The sequence below is a fragment of the Mesoplodon bidens genome, assembly GCF_964165515.1.
Source record: "Mesoplodon bidens genome assembly, contig: HAP1_SCAFFOLD_520, whole genome shotgun sequence".
Classification (NCBI taxonomy): Eukaryota; Metazoa; Chordata; class Mammalia; order Artiodactyla; family Ziphiidae; genus Mesoplodon; species Mesoplodon bidens.
Genome location: NW_027671514.1, coordinates 55,198 through 79,922, shown reverse-complemented (window position 1 = coordinate 79,922; position 24,725 = coordinate 55,198). Strand labels below are relative to the sequence as shown.

Here is a 24,725-nt window from a genome sequence, read left to right as displayed (position 1 = left end):
GTCAAGGTGCAGATGCCACCGGCTCTCCTACCCAGCTCGCCTGGCAGCAAACCCAAACCAAGTCCTCAGGACAGAAGTGGTGCCACCTGGAAGATCACATCTGAGGGAGTCTGATTCAACAACCCGGTACCGTGTTTTCCAGGGCTCCCCTCCCGAGCACTGGGGGGCTTTGCCGATCTCCCTGGCAGGCCCTGGACTGAGCTCCTTGGGACTCAAGTACACAGCAGAGCAGAGCGGGGAGGGCGATCCCATGCTCCTCTCTTACGTCTCCTTCTTCTGAGGGGGTCCTGCTGGCGGCCCGGGGGCAGGGGACAGCCTCCCCGTCCTCTTCCGTGCCAGGGGCGATGTAGGAGCCGGACATGGAGGAGACGGTGTCGGTGCTGATCTGGGAGGACACCATGGACATGACCTTCCTTCTTCAAGTCTGGGTCCCCAGTATGTTGAGGGGGGCAGAGGCGGGGAGAAGACTGTTTCCTGCCCTCAGCTCAGCTCTTCAGGAGGCCTGGCGCATTTGCTTCAGGCCAGCATGGAATCCCATCGCGGGGGCCTTCCCGTCACTGGAGCTGGGGGTGGCCTGTCCCGTGGGCAGATGGTGAGGGTCCCCAAAGACTGAGTTCCTGAACATTGCCCCTCATCCCTTTCCTGGCTGGCGATACATGGGGGAGGGAGGATAGGGAAGAGGTGGAAAGTGAGGAGACAGAAAGCTGGCTTCGTGCTTTGGGAAGGGACTGTACCACACCTGAGGGTGAAGTGGCTGAAGGGCTTCTCACCTCAAAAGTGGAGATCAAAGGAAATGCGAAACCTGCGCAGAGAGCTTGAGTCATGGGCTCAAAGCCACACAGGGCAAAAGAGAAAGGACAGCTCAGTGCAACATGGGGTCCTGGATTGGGATGCTGGAATGGAGAGGAGCATTACTGGGGTGATCTGCAAGACGTGAAGGGGGTCTGCGGTTACATGGGATTACCAGGTCAGTGTTCATTTCCTGATTGTGATGGTGGTACTGGGATTAAGGAGGCGTGTCCTTGTTCTAAGGAAACACACACTAAAGTATCTAGTGCTAATGGGGCAGCCTGTCTGCAACTTACTGTTAAGGGCGCAAAGTATATATTGACTGGGATTACATTGAATCTCTAAATAAATACGGAGTCACTGAACGTTTTTTGAAAAAGCCACCCAGCCAAGGGCCGGGGCAGGGATGAATAGGAGGGACAGGATCCACTCACGCTTCCCGCCCCCTCCACCGCCAACCCCCAAACGCTGCCTGCTGAAAGGGTGTGTGAAGCCCTGTGTTCTGGCTGCTTCGGAGCCCCCTCTTAGCTTTGGCTGCGCGTTGGCAGCATCCATGGACCCTTAAAAGTGCCAGTGTTTGGGTCCCAGCCCCAGAGACGCTAGTCCCAAGCATAGGGATTTTCAGGAGCTCCTGGGGATTCTTCCTGGCAGCCAGAAGCTTCTTCAGCCTCTCCTTACCTGGCAGGCAGTTCTGCCAGCCCCTGACCTTGCCCCTCTTCCCCCAGCATGGGCCCAGGCAACGGGTGAGGAGGGGAGACAGTGACCGGCCCCACCTGTCAATCCAGGGTGTACCCCTTTGGGCGGGGGCTGGAGGCTGAGCCTGGGGACCAGTGGAGGGGCTGGAGCCCCCATGTTCCCCCAGTGCTGGGGAGCGTGGGCAGGAAGGCCGGAGGGTGGTGGGGAGAGGGAGGGAGTCGTTGCTTAGGGGGTGAAGGGAGTCTCAGAGGGAGGTTGGGGCAGCCTCCTCAGCAAGTGGTGGGAAAGGGATGGGCTGCCTCCTGAGCTCTGTAAGGCCCCAACCCGGCTGGCCCTGCAGTGTGTGCACCCTTCTGAAATATTTGGAATAATTAGCAAGGGAAAGCAGCAAGTTGGCGGGGGAATGCCAGGTTGTCCTGGAGCCAGCCTCGAGTGCAAGGAAAGAAAGGGGCTTCAGGAGAAAGGGGCCCGTGGAGGCTGGGCAGGATTGTGTAGGACAGTGCCCATTTGTTTGTGTGTGTGGTTGTGTGTGTGTGTGTCTGTGCGCACGTGCACGTGAGTGCTGGGGGAAGGGGCTGTGCACCACAAGGGTGTGCTGGCGGGGCCAGGTGCGGGCTCGGGGGAGAGATGGGGTTCCAGGCAAAGCTGGGGTGAGTGTGTTGAAAGGTGCCTGCTGAGTGTCACATATTTGCTGTGCCTCAGTTTCCCCATCAGAACTCTAGTACGTTGATTCCTCACAGGCTGGAGCTGTAGGGTCTAGGCACCCCGTCTTCCGTCTGCCCTGATGGCCTCCCTCAGCCCCAACCTGCATTGGAGGGAAGGCCCTGGGTGTGGTGAATGAACCCCAGGGTGGCAAGTGGGGCCCCAGGGGCTGGGGCCCTCTGACGTCACACCCTGTCCCTTCAGGAAGGGACCAAGGGAGGGAGGAGCTGGAGACAGGCCCAGGCGAGGACCGCAGGTGAGTCTGGGCAGGCCCTCAACTTGGGCGAGGTGGGGAACGTGAGCCGAGCCCTGGGCAAGAACGGCCTTTGTGAGTGAGTCCCCAGGGCCAGGGAGGGGGCTGTGCCTCCTTTGCCGCCTGCTCCTCGGGGCTGTGGGTACAGTCTCCCCATTGCACATATAGAGGTGCCGAGGCCCTGGCTGCAGGGGAACCCCGAGGGCCGCTTCTCAGCCCCTTTATCTCTGGGCACCCAGAGATCATGAGGAGTGCATCAGGGGACACTCTGCAGGCCTTTGGTGCCCGCCATCTTGCTCCCAGCCATTCCCCCTTGGGCCGTGGCCTCCCCAAAACTGGCCCATGCTTTTCCCCAGAGAAAGTTGCAAGCAGGTCCATTTTGAGACTTTTTAAAACTTTATTTTTCAAAATGTTTTTATTGTAAATAACTTTCTATGAAAAAGGTTAGAATGCCCGATGGGTTAGGAGAGTGGATGTGGGATGCAGCCCAGGGCATTTATGGTGGAGCAAGACACTCCCCTGCAGGAGTGCAAGCAAGGGCCGGGGCCATCCCCCCATTCCTGGTCCCAGTGGTTCTAGCAAGCACTGCGTCCCTCCCAGTTAAGCCTCAGCTATAGCTACACTCACTACATTAGTCTGTCTGTCCCCTTTCCCTCTGCAGCTTGGCTGCCCCAGCCCCTAACCCCCAGATCCCCATCTCCCCGCTGCTCTCAGCCTCAAGTTGGGCTCAAAGATTAGGGACACATGCCCTCTGCCCCACCTCTTAGGGATGAAGCCAGAAGATCCCAGAGGCCTTAGAAAATCTCCTGGCTCCACCCAGCACCCCGGCCTCCTTTCTGTCTCCTCTCTCTTCCCCCCTCCGCCTTGCTCCTCCTCACAGACTGCCGGGAGAGGCCTCTTGGGTGTTAATTTGCAGTCACCTAATCAGCATTTGTTGTACCTGGGAACTTGCTCTGGATAGAGACCTGGGGAGGAGAGCAGGAGAGAGAGAAGCTTTGAAGCTAAGGTGTTCTGGGGCGGGCCCTGTACTGATGTTTCCAGCTTGGCCAGGGCCCCTCCAAGCTGCAGCTCTCATAGTGCAGGGCCCTTAGCGTGTCTCTGGGGCAGGGAAGAAGTGGATCAATGAAACACTGTGTGTATGGGGGGCTGGGGAGCGGAGGCAGCAATTTTGGTCCTGGGCCCCAATTCTCAGCCTGCTGGACTAGAATCTGAGGATGGCCTGGGCTGGGGGCCGTGTGGCCTGGTGGGTTGACCTGGCCCAGCCCCTGCCTGGGTGGTAGGGTGTCCATGGGCCTGCACTGGCGGGGAGGGGGGCAGCCTCGGCCCAGACTTCGGTGCTGTCTGGAGGTGGGGCAGGCCCTGGATTCTTACAAGAAGGCGGCCAGGCTGTCCCAGTCATGCAGGTCAGAGGCCAGTGTGGCATCCCCGGCCTCAAAGAGGGGCTCGGGGGGCAGGGAGCTACGGGTGCTCTCGTCCCAGGGGTGCTCCAGGAAGGATGTGGCCAGGAAGGTCTCATCAAAGTCCAGGCTTTCGGTAGCCTGCTCCACTGGAGGCCCCCAGGTAACAGGGCAGTCGATGTGGTGGCCATGGATGGTGAGGTCCACGTCCCCGTGTGAGGCAGGGCTCAGCGGCGGGATCAGCTCCGAGGTCTCCAGCGTGCCCAGCTCCCCGTCCAGCGTGCCAGAGTCCAAGAGGGCCTCCCAGTCAAAGTTGCCCTTGAGGGGTTCCAGCTCAGCCTGCTCCTCCTGGGTCAGCAGCAGGGGGCTGGAGGGCCGCGGGACCTTGGCCTCCTGCTTGGGCAGCGGCTGTTGACGCTTACGCCCCAGCCTGCCCTCGCCTGCACCCCAGCCCGCCTCCCCAGTGGCCTCCTCGAACTCCCGCAGCAGCTGCTGGGCCACGGCGCTCACGGTCAGTGGCCCGACCCATGGGGCGGCGCTGGGCTCTGGCGCGGCCTGGCGGGCTGAGGCCGGGTGGATGTGGACTGGGGGCAGCCGCCGCTTCTTCAAGGCCCCACTCAGCAGCCGCTCGGCGTACTGGGGGTCGATGCGCCAGAAGCCCCCCTTGCCTGGCTCGTCCTTCTCCCGAGGCACCTTGATGAAGCCCTTCTTCAGGGACAGGTTGTGGCGGATGGAGTTCTGGACACAGGGAGATAGGAGAGAAGGAAGACAGCTGGGAGAGTGGGTGGGGTCAGTGATGGGGGGCTCCTAGCACCACTGCCAGTCCCACCACCACCTTCTCTCCGATGGGGGCAGGGGAGACAGAAGCGCTGCTCTGAGCGGGAGGCTCTGGGACACCCGCCACGGGGCACCAGGAGCTGGGAGTGCTGTCGGGGGCTTTTGTTCCCATTTGCCAGGACATCTGCCTGCTCAGTCATCCGAGCCCTGAGCCGCAGGGTGGCTCTCAGTGCCAGCCTGTCCTGCCCTCCCTCCCTTACCCCGCTGCTTGCAGCCTCTGGTCAAAGGCCTTGGCTCCCCCAGGTCCTGGACGGCCATCTCCCTCTGCCTGGGCCTGGCTGGCCTTCTCTGTTTGTGAAATGAGTGAGTGGGTGTGAGGGTGTGTGTGTGTGGTGGGGGATGAAGTGTGGGAGGATCTGATGACTTTCCTTGTTTGTAGAGCCGCCTGCTGGCCTGGGCCCTCACCCACCATGTCCCCCTCCTCCCACCCCAGGCTCTGAGGCCTCAGTTGATTATTACCCAGCCAAGAGCATAGCGCTCATTCCTGGGGGCTCTCAGGCTTGGGGTAGGGTGGGGGGTGGTGGAGGGTGTCTGCTTTCTCACCAAGGTTACAAATGGTACCTGCCCCAGGGTCAGGGCCCAAGCAAACGTGGAATAGCTGTGATCACAGGAACTCTGATCCTGTGACCTGTGCCACAGGGAAGGATCTGTGCATCCTCAGGGTCTCTGTCCCCAAGTAGCCCCTGATCCTGATGGTCGAAGAGGCTCAGGGCAGTGTGTGCCCAGCCTGAATCACCATCCTGCCTTGTTCACGCCTGGGTGCACAGTCCAAACCACGCTGGGGCACAGGGGTCTGGGGCCTGGTGGGTGGGGCCGGCATGTGAGTAGTGCCCCCTGGCAAGACTGGGAGGTTTACATGGTGGTCTGGGCCCCTTGGCTGCTCTGTGCCAGGTTCCGGAGATTTGAACATGAAGCCAGTGTGGGAGGAAAGGTGGAAAGAGCCCCTGTGGAAAGCACGTGGCTGAGATAATTGTCCCCCCAGGGAGGTTGATGAGAAGAGGGGGAGGAGTGTAGGCAGGAATCTAGGGAGGGCTTGGGGTGGGGGCTGGCACTGCAGCTTTCGGAAGGCCCCGTAGCCCTTCCACTGGGACACAGATGGCCTTCACACTCTGCAGCACACCCCTCTCCCCTCCCAGAGCCCCTCCAGCCAACTGAAAGCAGGCGGGATGCAGAGCCGGGCAGCAACCATGCTCTGCCTCCAGTCAGACCCTGACAAACTGACCTTGAGGAGGGTAGTGTGTAGGAATTCCAGGACTTGGGACACAAATGTGTCCCTCAGTCCATCAACCTACCCTGGGGGGCTGTGTCCATGCATAGTTCAGCCCTGGTCTTTGGGCTGAGCCTGCCGGATGAGGGACAAGTTCTTTCCACTTGAACCACTATGTCGGCACCCCTGCAGCCCTCTGAACATCCTCCCTCCTCCGTCTCTGAAGTCAAAGGGGCAGCAGTCCAAGCACTGGGCTCCCTTGAGGTCCTTCCTGGACGGCCTTCCTCTCTCGGGGCCCTGGCCGTACCGCGCCTACTTGGCCTGCGGATCTGGGATGTGAGTCCAGTCCGCGCGGGCATGGGCAGGGAGGGAGGGAGTGCCTCCCTACCTGCCAGGTGGGATCAGCGTGGCGGAAGTAACAGAAGTTGTCCGTGATCCACTTGTAGATGGCCGACAGGGTGATCTTGGTGGCCTTGCTGGCCTGCATGGCCATGCAGATGAGCGTGGCATACGAGTAGGGCGGCTTCACGTGCGGGTTGGTGGCGTAGTCCACGTCGTCGGGAGGCGAGGCCTGCAGCCCCGAGGGGGCGCTCCGCGGCGTGCACAAGGACGTGGGCTTGCCGGGTGTGTGCGGCTGCCCCAGGCAGGCGGGGTTCGCCGCCAGGGGAGACCCCGGCTCGGCCGAGCCTGACAGCTCGTGGTAGCCGTGAGGGTCGGTGTACCCCGAAGGCAGGGCGGGGACCTTGGCGTTGACAATGGAGAATTCCTGCAGCCACTGCAGGCTGGTCAGGCTGTCATTCAGGGCGTTGGACTCCTCCAGGCCGCCTTCCGGTCCGGCCTCCTCCGCTGCCCCTGCTCCCGAGACACGTAGCCAGCTCTCCGCCATATCTGCGGGGACTCTCCGAGGGGGCTGTCAACATCCACGAGCCGAGCCGAGGGTGGCCGCCGAGCTCTCCGGCCCGCTGACTCCCGCGGCTTCAGTTACGCAGCCTCCCGGAAGCGGGCTTCCATCCCGCGATCCGAGGGTAGCCTCCTCCAAACGGAATGTGGTGCCTGCGGGGACCAGAGCGGGAACTGAGCCCTCTTTCCACACCCCCGAAGGGAGAGTGTGTGCGAGGGGGGAGGCTCTTACTAAAATCCTTCCTGCAGCTGGGGAGGATCTTTTACTGCCGAGGTCTGGGAAACAGAAGGTGTGCCCGGGGGTCCGACCCACACGGGGTTCGCCTCGCTCTTTTCCTCTTGGATCTTTTAGAGGAGACTTAATTAGCCAAACGAGGGAATAGTGTAGGGGCATGCGAGGCCACCCCTTTCTCCCTCAAAGCGGGGAATTAACCCCCCTCTCTCCGTCCACAACCAATGGAAATGGGGCGAGAGAGTCCAGGAGGGCAGTACGACGGGTCGGGGGGCGGGGGAGGTCGTCTGATCTTTGAAAAGGGATATTAGGATGGGGATCAAGGGGAAGGAAGGAAACAATACAGAGAGTTATAAGGGGGCGGGAAGTGAGTGTCCCCCAAACGCCTCTGATGTCAGTCCCCGGGCCCACCACTTCCGTCGGGGACCGATGGGAGAGCGGGCTGCTACTGACGCCCTCCCTTCCCACGGCCTGCAGCCCTCCCCGTCCCTTACCTGGCTCAGAGCGCAGCCCGGGCCAAAGGAAGGTTCTCAAAGAAATTCCTCCCACCGCCCACCCTCACCGCGGCTCTCTGCTCCCAGCTCGAGGGCCCAGCCAGCAATCCTCGTCGCCACTCACGCCCGCCGGCGCCTCTCTGAAAGCCAGCGGCCAGGGACCGGCACTCAGTCGCCGCTCACAAGGCGTCTCCTGCTGCCGTGGCGACGCCCCGCCCATATAAACAGCTTCCGCTTCTGCCATTGGCCAGGGCATCTCCAAAGAGACCGCGGGCTCTTAACCGCTCTCTCACGCGGTAACTCTCTTCCAGCTCCCTCCTGCCGCCCTCTCCCGCGCGCGACCCCGTCCCCTACCCGCCATCGCGTCCCGGCTCCGCGCATTCCCGCCCGAGGGCCCCGCGCAGGGCTCGGAGAGGCGCGCGGCTCGGCGCTCCCGCAGAGGCCCCGGGGCCCTCGGCGAGCAGTTCGCCGCGGGAACCGTACTCCGCCCCACCCCCTTCCCATCTGGGCTGCTCAGAGGTGGCGACGGCTCCTGGGACGCAGCCCGTGGCGCGGGAGCCAGGGCTGGGTGCATGCTTGGGGCTTTCCTTTCCTCTCCTCTGGGCTGCGAGTGGCACTTCCTCACGTTTCTGCGGCCTGTCCCTGTCTCCCGACCGAGTGTCGTCTTGGTGCCCGCAAGCAGGTCTGACTCTCCGATGCCACCTGCCGCTCAGGTCCGCAGAAACCGCAGCCCCGGTCGCAGACACCCCAAGGCGGCTAGGGTAATCCAGTGTTTCCCGGTAAGCGCTCCCTCCCCGCCCCGTCCTCAGCAAGATTCCCAGAAGCTGACATTCCAGAGGCTTCTTCGCAAGTGCTCTCCCTCCTTTCCAGATAGCCGAGGAAACAGAGCCGGTGGGTGAAACCCAGGAAAGCCGTGGACTTGCCAGATTCTTTGACTGGGGTCATTTGCCCCATTAATTTCACCAGCCTTTAAGTGACGGACTAACGGTGGACTGTGGTCCTTCCTCCTCCCCTCCCCCAGCCTCCCTCTAGTCACCAGCTTTCCTGCTCTTCAATGATTGAGGAGCAGCAGTTGGAAGTTCTCTGGTTGAAGGGGGTGGGTGGAGGTGAGGGCTCCTTATCAGGCCTCTGCGCAGGAGCTGTGCCCAGGGGATGGTACACCAGCTCCCACCCAGAAACATGTCTTTCCCTCTACCCCTTGCCCACTCTCACTCCTCCATGTCCAGCTTGTCTTGAGTCAAAGTTTTTTTTTTCTTCCTAAGTATTTATTGTTTTTATTTTTATTTTATTTTTATTTTTTATTAGTTTCTGCTTTATAACAAAGTGAATCAGTCATACATATACATCTGCTCCCACATCCCTTCCCTCATGCATCTCCCTCCCTCCCACCCTCCCCATCCCACCCCTCCAGGCGGTCACAAAGCACCGAGCTGATCTCCCTGTGCTCTGCGGCTGCTTCCCACTATCTATCTACCTTACGTTTGGTAGTGTATATATGTCCATGCCTCTCTTTCGCTTTGTCACAGCTTACCCTTGGTTGAGAGTCCGCCTGCCGATGCAGAGGACACGGGTTCGTGCCCCGGTCCGGGAAGATCCCACATGCCACGGAGCGGCTTGGCCCGTGAGCCATGGTGCTGAGCCGGTGCGTCCGGAGCCTGTGCTCTGCAACGGGAGAGGCCACAACAGTGAGAGGCCCACGTACCACAAAAAACAAAACAAAACAAAACAAAAACATTTGTATTTCCACTAATAAACTCAAATTATCTTTGCTTTTTCCCATCACACTCCCCAGAGCCTTTTCACAGAATTGTCACTGTTCCCCTGGCCACTATCCTGCCGCCTGTGTGATACTCCATCAGATTCCTTGGAGGCCCGTCTACCTAGCACGGCCTCGTGATTCTAATCAGCTCACCACCTACAATGGTCAACTCAGATTTCCTCCCTTTGAGAACCTTGCAGAACAATCTCAGAACATACCATCGCCCCCCCCCCACCTTGGTCTCAGGGCCAAAGAAGACCCAGAGGCTTCTTAGCGGAAGAGGTGCTGGAATGACACAGGTGCTTTCTCAGCATCACTCCCACAAGGCTGATGAGAGCAGCGAGGATGGGGACCTGAGCCATCCTTGCCGCCAGCTGGGGCTCCTGGCAGAGCACCTGTGGGCCTGGGGAGGGTGGACCAGGGGATGCTCCCCTGGCTCCCTCCTTGTGGGTGCTCCGTGAGGGGAGTGGCATCCGTGTGGGGAGGGAAACAGCGTGGAGAGGGAGACCAAGTGCCTGAGAAGCTGTCCTGACGGCCAAGCCAGCCTGAGGCACCTCAGTCATAGGATGGAACTTTGAACTTACAGCTGAGCGTGGTGAGGTCTGTTGATTCCACGGGAACTACCACAGTGGATGCTCCTGTCATTAACCTGACATTAACCCGACAGATGCTTCCAGAGAGTTCCCCAGCTCTTTATTACCAGTGTGACGCTAATAGCAGAACCCGAGAAACATTTTACCAAGAGAGCAGATGCACTTTCCTTCTCCCGTAAGAGCCCTTGAGACCTCGAGGTGAGGCTACGATGCGACCCTCAACTCCCTCTCCCGGCAGCCGCCACTGTCATTCGGTTTCATGTCTGGCCTGAACGGTGAAGCCAGGTTAATCTCAGAATGGCTGGCTCTCGAGATCACCGTAAGGAAGCCCAGGCATTGTTTTCCTTCCAGGTCTCGCTCCCCTGCCGCAATCCCAGAGTGGAATAAACATCCACCAGCAGGTTGGCCCGAAGGAGTTAGGGAGAGGAGGAAGCACAAGGCCTGTGGTCAGTTTCCACCAGCATGGGTGGCTGAAACAATTCCCAGGAGCTCTCTCTGCCAAACTCGGGGGTTGGTGGGCGGCCACTGCGGGGAGGCAGGAGCCTAGATTCCTCTCTTGAGGCCCAGTGAGCGGCTGGCCGGCACAGCTGCCACAGACTCAGGGCGGAGTGAGGGCAGAGATGGCATCTTCCCCAACTAGTGACCAAAACAAATCCTGCCTGTAACCTTTGCCACAGAAGCATCCCCGCTTTTGTGGATCAGGGATTAATCTAGTCTCACAAATATGTTTTTTCCTGGAAAATTTCAGCATATTAAATACAGGCTCTTCCCAGTTAGGAATGGAAGCCTCAGCGAGGGCCCCTCGGATGTGCACGTGCCCAGCAAGCTTGGGGTTGGGTGTCGGTGAACATGAACTTTCACATGAATTCTGGATAGCCTAAATGAGTTTCAAAATAAACAAACTGGACAGACAGACGTACATTTGGCAAAAAGACATGAGAAACAAATGGACAGACAGAAGCCAGGTAAAGAGTAGGAAGGCAGGAAGTGAAGTGTACCCTGGACCTCAGCCGCTCTGGTCCAGGCCTGGCTGGGTCAACACTAAGTGGATAGGCTGGCAAGCCCCTGGGAAGGCCGTGGGAGGTGTCTCTGGGGATTACGGCTTCCTCCACCACAAGCCTGCATGGGACCAGAGGGGTGAGGACCTGGGTCTTTTGCAATCTGATGGAGAGTGGCAACCACAGGAGTTTGTGTCCCTCCAGCACCTGTAGCCACGTTGCCAAGGGAGTAAAGCACTGGACCCACGATGGGACGTGGCTGTCCTGAAGCTTAAACATGTCCAGGGCATGTTTAAGAGATTACAAACCATGCAACATGAAGGCAGTCTCTGCCGTGAACCCAGAAGGGGCAATTTCGACCTAGTCCACCGGGCAAGATGTGGCTTTAGAGCCATGGTTGGTGAAGCCCTTGGTGAGCATGGAGCAGGGGAACATCAGTGCCCAGAGTGTGACTGACAGGTGGGCTCCTCCTGAGAACTCATCCCGGATTCAGTTTAGTGTCATGAGAAGGAATAAGGGGCACGTTGATGGCCCTGATTGAATTTACAGAGTTAGGGCTCCAGGGAGAAGAGTCACCCTCGACCCCTGATCGTTCCTTTGGGATCCAAATCTAGGGAGCACAAGGCAACTGGTGGTCGCCCAGGGCTCACTGGGTCACAGAGCTAGTCTATAAAATGCAGGCTTTGAAATTCCTCTCTGATCCTAACTAACCACTCTCCTCTGAGGGGCTACAGGTTCCCTTTTCAAGGGCTCAGGCTCGCTTTGCAAGACCTTATCACAGAAGCTGTGTCTGCCTTAAACTGCCTGTTGATGGAAACAAGACCAGGCCCCCTGCCATGGGATCTGCAAGATCATGATGGAGGGGGCACGGTCAGGCCAAATTGGAAGGCTTTGGAGGTATTTTTGCGCCTTTCTCCATGCCCAAATAGTTTCGCTTAGAGCAGATTCACTCTTTGCCCAAGGACTCTCCCGAGGCCGCCTCACTTCCTTTCAGCAACTGGCTCCCAGCACCTTAGCAAAGCCCATGCCTTCTTGCAGGAACTGCAGGGCAGGAGATGGGTGTCCCAGGATGAGAGCAGGGGAGCGTCTCCCACCAAGTTCATGTTCAGCAGACTGCCACTCACCGGGTAAGCAGACCGCACAGCACAGCTTATTGTCCAGTGCTTTCATGCTGGCGATGTCAAAGTTATTATTATTGTCACACTCCGTACCTAGAAATGCGAATGTCCTCTGGCCTGTAATGGAGTTAAGGCAGTTAGAGAGGACCAGGCTGTGTTTTCCTCTGCTTTGCTGTCCTTAAAATAAAAATCTTAAGGATGGAGACAAAAAACATCAAATCATATGTTAAAAAGAAGACAATAATTAAGTGGGTAGAGTGGACAATAAAGGAAACTGTGTGGGTACGTTTGTGTTCTCGCTCTGTTCTGCTCTGTTTCCTTAACTGGCCCCTTTCCAGCCTTCGTTCCTGGGAAATCAGACCCTGGGGAGGTCTGTGGGATTCGGACACGCAGACCCGGGCCCACAGCAGAGCTAAGCCAGGCTGGAAGAGCTAGGAGAGCCTCGGGGGAAGTGACCCCGGACTCCGGCCTGTGTCTGTCGGTGCACGTGGGGTGTGTTTATGACCACAAGGCTCTGCGAAATGACTAATACATAAAATGACAATTAAAGCTCTTTGGTCCCGTAATTTTGCACCTCAAATCAAAGAATCGCATTGTTCTCAAAATTATGATTTATTTTCTTTGAGACTTAATTTGCTATTCTGAGGATGTTTTAAGGGGCTGACCAGAAACCTACAGTCGTGTAAGATGGGAAGGGGACAGTTTTAGATGTTATTTTTTCAAGCTCCCCACTCGGTTTTTTTTCCTTGGTGAAAGGGAGAGGAAGAAACATACATCTACTGCGTACGGCATGTCAGGTGGAAACCACATATGGAATGTCAGGCGGAAACCACGTACTGCCCTGTGCCTTTTAGAAGCAAATATTCTACTGGGGACGACAATCACAATGGAGATCTCGGAGCCTTGTGCCCTGAAGACATCAACCGAGGGGAGGTAGCGCCCAACCCCGGCTTGGTTGGTGTCTGCGTGCGGCAGAGGCACAGCCTGGGCGACCACCCCTCCTCCGGCACTACTTTGCCAGAAGAGAGTGGTCATGTGCGCATGCGCACCCCTGCACACCACACCGCCCCCCAAGCAACTGCCATGGCCAAAGCAGAGGTGACTAGTGTGACATTTGCATCCAGGCTGGGATCCAGGTTTGCTCTAGAGGTTGCCCTTCTGTGGAGGCACCTCAGAGGAGCAGATGGAAGAGATACCGGTTCCTGGGACGCCTGGTCCTACACTCCCAGGTGGGATTTCCAGGTCACCTCCGCACCCCCACTTCCTTGCTCTATATGTAGGTCGTGCCTTCACTTCTCGGCTTACTAGAAACAAACTTCTTCCGATTGAAGATATGATTGACCTTATTTAAAAAACAGAAATAGAGTCACAGGTGTAGAAAACAAACTTATGGTTATGGCGGGGGGCAAGGGAGGGGAGGGATAAATTGGGAGATTGGGATTGACATATACACACTACTATATATAAAATAGATAACTAATAAGGACCTGCTGTAGAGCACAGGGGACTCTACTCAGTACCCTGTAATGGCCTATATGGGAAATGAATCTAAAAAAAGAGTGGATATATGTATATGTATAATTGATTCACGTGGCTGTACAGCAGAAACTCACACAACATTGTAAACCAACTCTTGGAATTAAAAAAAAATATCTACTTGAGGCCTGAACGATGGTAAAGAGACTCGTTCCAATAGCCTACAAACACTAGTGCACGCTGAGCTGCTAACGTCTCTTCACCTCACCTTTGCTGTGCCGCCAGGGCTGTGATCCTTCTGCTACTGTAACACCAGCCGTTTTCTTCACTAAAGCAGGAAAACCTACTGCCTAACAGTCGGTTCCCCCAAGGGGAGGAAGCTGTTCTCCTGCTGCAGATGAACTTTGGGGCTGCTACAGCAGTTCTGTGAGACTCAGCTGAGAAGCTGAAGCAGGAAGGAAGGTGATGGCAGTTGCCCAAGAAGCTTCAGGATCTACTCAACGTAGATGGAGAACTCCATGTATCTTCTGCAGCCTTGGCTCAGAGGCCCAGAAAGAGCCAGGAAGGCTGCTGAGGTCCTTAGATACCCTGCTTGGTTTGATATTCCATCAAGAAGACGACCTTTCCCCAAAGCCACACCCTTGAGCAGTGCCACCAAGTCACACCAGTGCCCCTTTCTCTACCCTTCAGAGAATACCCGGGAAAGAAATATAATAAAAGGGAGCAAAAGACCAGGTCTTTTACCATCTTCTTGTGTGGGTGATCCGTCCTCTTCTTCTAGAACATCATTTCCCTAGGACAGAAGGAAGGCACTGTGAGTCCATAAAGCAGTGAAATGAGTCTACTGATTGTCAGAAGACAGAACTAATCACCCTCATGGTATCCAGACATTTCCTGTCCGTGTGAGATGGCTGGGAGGCCCAGCAGAGGCAGATTTTGCTTGGCGAGGCAGGATCGGCCCATAGGGACCAGGTCTGAGGCACGTTCCAGAGGGACCAGGTCTGAGGCACCTAACAGAGGGACCCTGGGACTGTCAGGAATAGCCTTGGTAATAGTTCAGCTCACACTGTTTCTCTCAGGTGGAAATAAAAGTTGTCAAATGAAAAAGCAAACCGTGAGATCATAAAACTTTCAGGAACCCTTTAGGATCCCCAGTCCCATCCAGATACTCCTTTGAGAACATCTGGCTCAAGAGAAAGTTGTAGAGTCCCCACTGGGAGCTGGGCATTCCATATACTTCAGGCACACCTCCGTCAGAGCACTTCTCACGCTGAGTTATAACTCTGATTCCTCCATCAGATGGAGCTGCGGAATGGGTGGGATGGGTGGATTGGGGGTGTGGGCAGGCAAAAGCCATGTCACTCGGTCTTTGTGTCCCCCAGTGCCAGGAAGATGTGAGATGCCTGTGCCAGGTAAATACTAAGTGAATTGGAGGACAAACACCTCTCAAGGGTCTCGCCTGGAAGACTTCCCTCTGGAACTCACCCCACGCCTATTACGCTGAGACCAGCACCCTCTGCTAACCGGAGAGTCCCTCTGCTCTGCACCCTGCCTCTAACAGATCCAAGAGCACCACCTTGGAAGGCTTCTTCCAGAACAGCCCCCATCCTATTTGCATCCTGTGCCAGCGCCGGCAGTCCCTCTGACTGTGGAGGGGCACCAGCGTCCACCTTGCTCTTACCTCTGCATCCTGCTCTTCAGCGGTGGCGACGAGGCCCGCAAAGTTGCAGTCTGGAGACGCCGCTGGCGTCACCTGCCAAGGAGCAACAAAAGTCAAGGTGCAGATGCCACCGGCTCTCCTACCCAGGTCGCCTGGCAGCAAACCCAAACCAAGTCCTCAGGACAGAAGTGGTGCCACATGGAAGATCACATCTGAGGGAGTCTGATTCAACAACCCGGTACCGTGTTTTCCAGGGCTCCCCTCCCGAGCACTGGGGGGCTTTGCCGATCTCCCTGGCAGGCCCTGGACTGAGCTCCTTGGGACTCAAGTACACAGCAGAGCAGAGCGGGGAGGGCGATCCCATGCTCCTCTCTTATGTCTCCTTCTTCTGAGGGGGTCCTGCTGGCGGCCCGGGGGCAGGGGACAGCCTCCCCGTCCTCTTCCGTGCCAGGGGCGATGTAGGAGCCGGACATGGAGGAGACGGTGTCGGTGCTGATCTGAGAGGACACCATGGACATGACCTTCCTTCTTCAAGTCTGGGTCCCCAGTATGTTGAGGGGGGCAGAGGCGGGGAGAAGACTGTTTCCTGCCCTCAGCTCAGCTCTTCAGGAGGCCTGGCGCATTTGCTTCAGGCCAGCATGGAATCCCATCGCGGGGGCCTTCCCGTCACTGGAGCTGGGGGTGGCCTGTCCCGTGGGCAGATGGCGAGGGTCCCCAAAGACTGAGTTCCTGAACATTGCCCCTCATCCCTTTCCTGGCTGGTGATACATGGGGGAGGGAGGATAGGGAAGAGGTGGAAAGTGAGGAGACAGAAAGCTGGCTTCGTGCTTTGGGAAGGGACTGTACCACACCTGAGGGTGAAGTGGCTGAAGGGCTTCTCACCTCCAAAGTGGAGATCAAAGGAAATGCGAAACCTGCGCAGAGAGCTTGAGTCATGGGCTCAAAGCCACACAGGGCAAAAGAGAAAGGACAGCTCAGTGCAACATGGGGTCCTGGATTGGGAGGCTGGAATGGAGAGGAGCATTACTGGGGTGATCTGCAAGACGTGAAGGGGGGCTGCGGTTACATGGGATTACCAGGTCAGTGTTCATTTCCTGATTGTGATGGTGGTACTGGGATTAAGGAGGCGTGTCCTTGTTCTAAGGAAACACACACTAAAGTATCTAGTGCTAATGGGGCAGCCTGTCTGCAACTTACTGTTAAGGGCGCAAAGTATATATTGACTGGGATTACATTGAATCTCTAAATAAATACGGAGTCACTGAACGTTTTTTGAAAAAGCCACCCAGCCAAGGGCCGGGGCAGGGATGAATAGGAGGGACAGGATCCACTCACGCTTCCCGCCCCCTCCACCGCCAACCCCCAAACGCTGCCTGCTGAAAGGGTGTGTGAAGCCCTGTGTTCTGGCCGCTTCGGAGCCCCCTCTTAGCTTTGGCTGCGCGTTGGCAGCATCCATGGACCCTTAAAAGTGCCAGTGTTTGGGTCCCAGCCCCAGAGACGCTAGTCCCAAGCATAGGGATTTTCAGGAGCTCCTGGGGATTCTTCCTGGCAGCCAGAAGCTTCTTCAGCCTCTCCTTACCTGGCAGGCAGTTCTGCCAGCCCCTGACCTTGCCCCTCTTCCCCCAGCATGGGCCCAGGCAACGGGTGAGGAGGGGGGACAGTGACCGGCCCCACCTGTCAATCCAGGGTGTACCCCTTTGGGCGGGGGCTGGAGGCTGAGCCTGGGGACCAGTGGAGGGGCTGGAGCCCCCATGTTCCCCCAGTGCTGGGGAGCGTGGGCAGGAAGGCCGGAGGGTGGTGGGGAGAGGGAGGGAGTCGTTGCTTAGGGGGTGAAGGGAGTCTCAGAGGGAGGTTGGGGCAGCCTCCTCAGCAAGTGGTGGGAAAGGGATGGGCTGCCTCCTGAGCTCTGTAAGGCCCCAACCCGGCTGGCCCTGCAGTGTGTGCACCCTTCTGAAATATTTGGAATAATTAGCAAGGGAAAGCAGCAAGTTGGCGGGGGAATGCCAGGTTGTCCTGGAGCCAGCCTCGAGTGCAAGGAAAGAAAGGGGCTTCAGGAGAAAGGGGCCCGTGGAGGCTGGGCAGGATTGTGTAGGACAGTGCCCATTTGTGTGTGTGTGTGGTTGTGTGTGTGTGTGTCTGTGCGCACGTGCACGTGAGTGCTGGGGGAAGGGGCTGTGCACCACAAGGGTGTGCTGGCGGGGCCAGGTGCGGGCTCGGGGGAGAGATGGGGTTCCAGGCAAAGCTGGGGTGAGGGGGTTGAAAGGTGCCTGCTGAGTGTCACATATTTGCTGTGCCTCAGTTTCCCCATCAGAACTCTAGTACGTTGATTCCTCACAGGCTGGAGCTGTAGGGTCTAGGCACCCCGTCTTCCGTCTGCCCTGATGGCCTCCCTCAGCCCCAACCTGCATTGGAGGGAAGGCCCTGGGTGTGGTGAATGAACCCCAGGGTGGCAAGTGGGGCCCCAGGGGCTGGGGCCCTCTGACGTCACACCCTGTCCCTTCAGGAAGGGACCAAGGGAGGGAGGAGCTGGAGACAGGCCCAGGCGAGGACCGCAGGTGAGTCTGGGCAGGCCCTCAACTTGGGCGAGGTGGGGAACGTGAGCCGAGCCCTGGGCAAGAACGGCCTTTGTGAGTGAGTCCCCAGGGCCAGGGAGGGGGCTGTGCCTCCTTTGCCGCCTGCTCCTCGGGGCTGTGGGTACAGTCTCCCCATTGCACATATAGAGGTGCCGAGGCCCTGGCTGCAGGGGAACCCCGAGGGCCGCTTCTCAGCCCCTTTATCTCTGGGCACCCAGAGATCATGAGGAGTGCATCAGGGGACACTCTGCAGGCCTTTGGTGCCCGCCATCTTGCTCCCAGCCATTCCCCCTTGGGCCGTGGCCTCCCCAAAACTGGCCCATGCTTTTCCCCAGAGAAAGTTGCAAGCAGGTCCATTTTGAGACTTTTTAAAACTTTATTTTTCAAAATGTTTTTATTGTAAATAACTTTCTATGAAAAAGGTTAGAATGCCCGATGGGTTAGGAGAGTGGATGTGGGATGCAGCCCAGGGCGTTTATGGTGGAGCAAGACACTCCCCTGCAGGAGTGCAAGCAAGGGCCGGGGCCATCCCCCCATTCCTGGTCCCAGTGGTTCTAGCAAGCACTGCGTCCCTCCCAGTTAAGCCTCAGCTATAGCTACACTCACTACATTAGTCTGTCTGTCCCCTTTCCCTCTGCAGCTTGGCTGCCCCAGCCCCTAACCCCCAGATCCCCATCTCCCCGCTGCTCTCAGCCTCAAGTTGGGCTCAAAGATTAGGGACACATGCCCTCTGCCCCACCTCTTAGGGATGAAGCCAGAAGATCCCAGAGGCCTTAGAAAATCTCCTGGCTCCACCCAGCACCCCGGCCTCCTTTCTGTCTCCTCTCTCTTCCCCCCTCCGCCTTGCTCCTCCTCACAGACTGCCGGGAGAGGCCTCTTGGGTGTTAATTTGCAGTCACCTAATCAGCATTTGTTGTACCTGGGAACTTGCTCTGGATAGAGACCTGGGGAGGAGAGCAGGAGAGAGAGAAGCTTTGAAGCTAAGGTGTTCTGGGGCGGGCCCTGTACTGATGTTTCCAGCTTGGCCAGGGCCCCTCCAAGCTGCAGCTCTCATAGTGCAGGGCCCTTAGCGTGTCTCTGGGGCAGGGAAGAAGTGGATCAATGAAACACTGTGTGTATGGGGGGCTGGGGAGCGGAGGCAGCAATTTTGGTCCTGGGCCCCAATTCTCAGCCTGCTGGACTAGAATCTGAGGATGGCCTGGGCTGGGGGCCGTGTGGCCTGGTGGGTTGACCTGGCCCAGCCCCTGCCTGGGTGGTAGGGTGTCCATGGGCCTGCACTGGCGTGGAGGGGGGCAGTCTGGGCCCAGACTTCGGTGCTGTCTGGAGGTGGGGCAGGCCCTGGATTCTTACAAGAAGGCGGCCAGGCTGTCCCAGTCATGCAGGTCAGAGGCCAGTGTGGCATCCCCGGCCTCAAAGAGGGGCTCGGGGGGCAGGGAGCTACGGGTGCTCTCGTCCCAGGGGTGCTCCAGGAAGGATGTGGCCAGGAAGGTCTCATCAAAGTCCAGGCTTTCGGTAGCCTGCTCCACTGGAGGCCCCCAGGTAACAGGGCAGTCGATGTGGTGGCCATGGATGGTGAGGTCCACGTCCCCGTGTGAGGCAGGGCTCAGCGGCGGGATCAGCTCCGAGGTCTCCAGCGTGCCCAGCTCCCCGTCCAGCGTGCCAGAGTCCAAGAGGGCCTCCCAGTCAAAGTTGCCCTTGAGGGGTTCCAGCTCAGCCTGCTCCTCCTGGGTCAGCAGCAGGGGGCTGGAGGGCCGCGGGACCTTGGCCTCCTGCTTGGGCAGCGGCTGTTGACGCTTACGCCCCAGCCTGCCCTCGCCTGCACCCCAGCCCGCCTCCCCAGTGGCCTCCTCGAACTCCCGCAGCAGCTGCTGGGCCACGGCGCTCACGGTCAGTGGCCCGACCCATGGGGCGGCGCTGGGCTCTGGCGCGGCCTGGCGGGCTGAGGCCGGGTGGATGTGGACTGGGGGCAGCCGCCGCTTCTTCAAGGCCCCACTCAGCAGCCGCTCGGCGTACTGGGGGTCGATGCGCCAGAAGCCCCCCTTGCCTGGCTCGTCCTTCTCCCGAGGCACCTTGATGAAGCCCTTCTTCAGGGACAGGTTGTGGCGGATGGAGTTCTGGACACAGGGAGATAGGAGAGAAGGAAGACAGCTGGGAGAGTGGGTGGGGTCAGTGATGGGGGGCTCCTAGCACCACTGCCAGTCCCACCACCACCTTCTCTCCGATGGGGGCAGGGGAGACAGAAGCGCTGCTCTGAGCGGGAGGCTCTGGGACACCCGCCACGGGGCACCAGGAGCTGGGAGTGCTGTCGGGGGCTTTTGTTCCCATTTGCCAGGACATCTGCCTGCTCAGTCATCCGAGCCCTGAGCCGCAGGGTGGCTCTCAGTGCCAGCCTGTCCTGCCCTCCCTCCCTTACCCCGCTGCTTGCAGCCTCTGGTCAAAGGCCTTGGCTCCCCCAGGTCCTGGACGGCCATCTCCCTCTGCCTGGGCCTGGCTGGCCTTCTCTGTTTGTGAAATGAGTGAGTGGGTGTGAGGGTGTGTGTGTGTGGTGGGGGATGAAGTGTGGGAGGATCTGATGACTTTCCTTGTTTGTAGAGCCGCCTGCTGGCCTGGGCCCTCACCCACCATGTCCCCCTCCTCCCACCCCAGGCTCTGAGGCCTCAGTTGATTATTACCCAGCCAAGAGCATAGCGCTCATTCCTGGGGGCTCTCAGGCTTGGGGTAGGGTGGGGGGTGGTGGAGGGTGTCTGCTTTCTCACCAAGGTTACAAATGGTACCTGCCCCAGGGTCAGGGCCCAAGCAAACGTGGAATAGCTGTGATCACAGGAACTCTGATCCTGTGACCTGTGCCACAGGGAAGGATCTGTGCATCCTCAGGGTCTCTGTCCCCAAGTAGCCCCTGATCCTGATGGTCGAAGAGGCTCAGGGCAGTGTGTGCCCAGCCTGAATCACCATCCTGCCTTGTTCACGCCTGGGTGCACAGTCCAAACCACGCTGGGGCACAGGGGTCTGGGGCCTGGTGGGTGGGGCCGGCATGTGAGTAGTGCCCCCTGGCAAGACTGGGAGGTTTACATGGTGGTCTGGGCCCCTTGGCTGCTCTGTGCCAGGTTCCGGAGATTTGAACATGAAGCCAGTGTGGGAGGAAAGGAGGAAAGAGCCCCTGTGGAAAGCACGTGGCTGAGATAATTGTCCCCCCAGGGAGGTTGATGAGAAGAGGGGGAGGAGTGTAGGCAGGAATCTAGGGAGGGCTTGGGGTGGGGGCTGGCACAGAAGCTTTCGGAAGGCCCCGTAGCCCTTCCACTGGGACACAGATGGCCTTCACACTCTGCAGCACACCCCTCTCCCCTCCCAGAGCCCCTCCAGCCAACTGAAAGCAGGCGGGATGCAGAGCCGGGCAGCAACCATGCTCTGCCTCCAGTCAGACCCTGACAAACTGACCTTGAGGAGGGTAGTGTGTAGGAATTCCAGGACTTGGGACACAAATGTGTCCCTCAGTCCATCAACCTACCCTGGGGGGCTGTGTCCATGCATAGTTCAGCCCTGGTCTTTGGGCTGAGCCTGCCGGATGAGGGACAAGTTCTTTCCACTTGAACCACTATGTCGGCACCCCTGCAGCCCTCTGAACATCCTCCCTCCTCCGTCTCTGAAGTCAAAGGGGCAGCAGTCCAAGCACTGGGCTCCCTTGAGGTCCTTCCTGGACGGCCTTCCTCTCTCGGGGCCCTGGCCGTACCGCGCCTACTTGGCCTGCGGATCTGGGATGTGAGTCCAGTCCGCGCGGGCATGGGCAGGGAGGGAGGGAGTGCCTCCCTACCTGCCAGGTGGGATCAGCGTGGCGGAAGTAACAGAAGTTGTCCGTGATCCACTTGTAGATGGCCGACAGGGTGATCTTGGTGGCCTTGCTGGCCTGCATGGCCATGCAGATGAGCGTGGCATACGAGTAGGGCGGCTTCACGTGCGGGTTGGTGGCGTAGTCCACGTCGTCGGGAGGCGAGGCCTGCAGCCCCGAGGGGGCGCTCCGCGGCGTGCACAAGGACGTGGGCTTGCCGGGTGTGTGCGGCTGCCCCAGGCAGGCGGGGTCCGCCGCCAGGGGAGACCCCGGCTCGGCCGAGCCTGACAGCTCGTGGTAGCCGTGAGGGTCGGTGTACCCCGAAGGCAGGGCGGGGACCTTGGCGTTGACAATGGAGAATTCCTGCAGCCACTGCAGGCTGGTCAGGCTGTCATTCAGGGCGTTGGACTCCTCCAGGCCGCCTTCCGGTCCGGCCTCCTCCGCTGCCCCTGCTCCCGAGACGCGTAGCCAGCTCTCCGCCATATCTGCGGGGACTCTCCGAGGGGGCTGTCAACATCCACGAGCCGAGCCGAGGGTGGCCGCCGAGCTCTCCGGCCCGCTGACTCCCGCGGCTTCAGTTACGCAGCCTCCCGGAAGCGGGCTTCCATCCCGCGATCCGAGGGTAGCCTCCTCCAAACGGAATGTGGTGCCTGCGGGGACCAGAGCGGGAACTGAGCCCTCTTTCCACACCCCCGAAGGGAGAGTGTGTGCGAGGGGGGAGGCTCTTACTAAAATCCTTCCTGCAGCTGGGGAGGATCTTTTACTGCCGAGGTCTGGGAAACAGAAGGTGTGCCCGGGGGTCCGACCCACACGGGGTTCGCCTCGCTCTTTTCCTCTTGGATCTTTTAGAGGAGACTTAATTAGCCAAACGAGGGAATAGTGTAGGGGCATGCGAGGCCACCCCTTTCTCCCTCAAAGCGGGGAATTAACCCCCCTCTCTCCGTCCACAACCAATGGAAATGGGGCGAGAGAGTCCAGGAGGGCAGTACGACGGGTCGGGGGGCGGGGGAGGTCGTCTGATCTTTGAAAAGGGATATTAGGATGGGGATCAAGGGGAAGGAAGGAAACAATACAGAGAGTTATAAGGGGGCGGGAAGTGAGTGTCCCCCAAACGCCTCTGATGTCAGTCCCCGGGCCCACCACTTCCGTCGGGGACGGATGGGAGAGCGGGCTGCTACTGACGCCCTCCCTTCCCACGGCCTGCAGCCCTCCCCGTCCCTTACCTGGCTCAGAGCGCAGCCCGGGCCAAAGGAAGGTTCTCAAAGAAATTCCTCCCACCGCCCACCCTCACCGCGGCTCTCTGCTCCCAGCTCGAGGGCCCAGCCAGCAATCCTCGTCGCCACTCACGCCCGCCGGCGCCTCTCTGAAAGCCAGCGGCCAGGGACCGGCACTCAGTCGCCGCTCACAAGGCGTCTCCTGCTGCCGTGGCGACGCCCCGCCCATATAAACAGCTTCCGCTTCTGCCATTGGCCAGGGCATCTCCAAAGAGACCGCGGGCTCTTAACCGCTCTCTCACGCGGTAACTCTCTTCCAGCTCCCTCCTGCCGCCCTCTCCCGCGCGCGACCCCGTCCCCTACCCGCCATCGCGTCCCGGCTCCGCGCATTCCCGCCCGAGGGCCCCGCGCAGGGCTCGGAGAGGCGCGCGGCTCGGCGCTCCCGCAGAGGCCCCGGGGCCCTCGGCGAGCAGTTCGCCGCGGGAACCGTACTCCGCCCCACCCCCTTCCCATCTGGGCTGCTCAGAGGTGGCGACGGCTCCTGGGACGCAGCCCGTGGCGCGGGAGCCAGGGCTGGGTGCATGCTTGGGGCTTTCCTTTCCTCTCCTCTGGGCTGCGAGTGGCACTTCCTCACGTTTCTGCGGCCTGTCCCTGTCTCCCGACCGAGTGTCGTCTTGGTGCCCGCAAGCAGGTCTGACTCTCCGATGCCACCTGCCGCTCAGGTCCGCAGAAACCGCAGCCCCGGTCGCAGACACCCCAAGGCGGCTAGGGTAATCCAGTGTTTCCCGGTAAGCGCTCCCTCCCCGCCCCGTCCTCAGCAAGATTCCCAGAAGCTGACATTCCAGAGGCTTCTTCGCAAGTGCTCTCCCTCCTTTCCAGATAGCCGAGGAAACAGAGCCGGTGGGTGAAACCCAGGAAAGCCGTGGACTTGCCAGATTCTTTGACTGGGGTCATTTGCCCCATTAATTTCACCAGCCTTTAAGTGACGGACTAACGGTGGACTGTGGTCCTTCCTCCTCCCCTCCCCCAGCCTCCCTCTAGTCACCAGCTTTCCTGCTCTTCAATGATTGAGGAGCAGCAGTTGGAAGTTCTCTGGTTGAAGGGGGTGGGTGGAGGTGAGGGCTCCTTATCAGGCCTCTGCGCAGGAGCTGTGCCCAGGGGATGGTACACCAGCTCCCACCCAGAAACATGTCTTTCCCTCTACCCCTTGCCCACTCTCACTCCTCCATGTCCAGCTTGTCTTGAGTCAAAGTTTTTTTTTTCTTCCCAAGTATTTATTGTTTTTATTTTTATTTTATTTTTATTTTTTATTAGTTTCTGCTTTATAACAAAGTGAATCAGTCATACATATACATCTGCTCCCACATCCCTTCCCTCATGCATCTCCCTCCCTCCCACCCTCCCCATCCCACCCCTCCAGGCGGTCACAAAGCACCGAGCTGATCTCCCTGTGCTCTGCGGCTGCTTCCCACTATCTATCTACCTTACGTTTGGTAGTGTATATATGTCCATGCCTCTCTTTCGCTTTGTCACAGCTTACCCTTGGTTGAGAGTCCGCCTGCCGATGCAGAGGACACGGGTTCGTGCCCCGGTCCGGGAAGATCCCACATGCCACGGAGCGGCTTGGCCCGTGAGCCATGGTGCTGAGCCGGTGCGTCCGGAGCCTGTGCTCTGCAACGGGAGAGGCCACAACAGTGAGAGGCCCACGTACCACAAAAAACAAAACAAAACAAAACAAAAACATTTGTATTTCCACTAATAAACTCAAATTATCTTTGCTTTTTCCCATCACACTCCCCAGAGCCTTTTCACAGAATTGTCACTGTTCCCCTGGCCACTATCCTGCCGCCTGTGTGATACTCCATCAGATTCCTTGGAGGCCCGTCTACCTAGCACGGCCTCGTGATTCTAATCAGCTCACCACCTACAATGGTCAACTCAGATTTCCTCCCTTTGAGAACCTTGCAGAACAATCTCAGAACATACCATCGCCCCCCCCCCACC

The 24,725-nt window shown here is 58.7% G+C and overlaps 2 protein-coding genes across 2 annotated transcripts; both read right to left on the bottom strand.

Annotated features, from left to right (window-relative positions):
• Nucleotides 1-3,807: 3,807 nt before the first annotated feature.
• Nucleotides 3,808-6,767, bottom strand: LOC308611275 (forkhead box protein J1-like; the record flags this gene model as incomplete). Its single annotated transcript, XM_081260120.1, has 2 exons — nucleotides 3,808-4,575; nucleotides 6,270-6,767. The coding sequence occupies 2 exons, from the start codon at nucleotides 6,765-6,767 to the stop codon at nucleotides 3,808-3,810; spliced, it is 1,266 nt and encodes a 421-aa protein (XP_081116246.1).
• Nucleotides 6,768-19,030: 12,263 nt separating this feature from the next.
• LOC308611277 (forkhead box protein J1-like) lies at nucleotides 19,031-21,990 on the bottom strand (the record flags this gene model as incomplete). The annotated part of the gene is made up of 2 exons (XM_081260122.1): nucleotides 19,031-19,798; nucleotides 21,493-21,990. 2 exons carry the CDS (start codon nucleotides 21,988-21,990, stop codon nucleotides 19,031-19,033), a joined length of 1,266 nt encoding a protein of 421 aa, XP_081116248.1.
• Nucleotides 21,991-24,725: the final 2,735 nt, after the last annotated feature.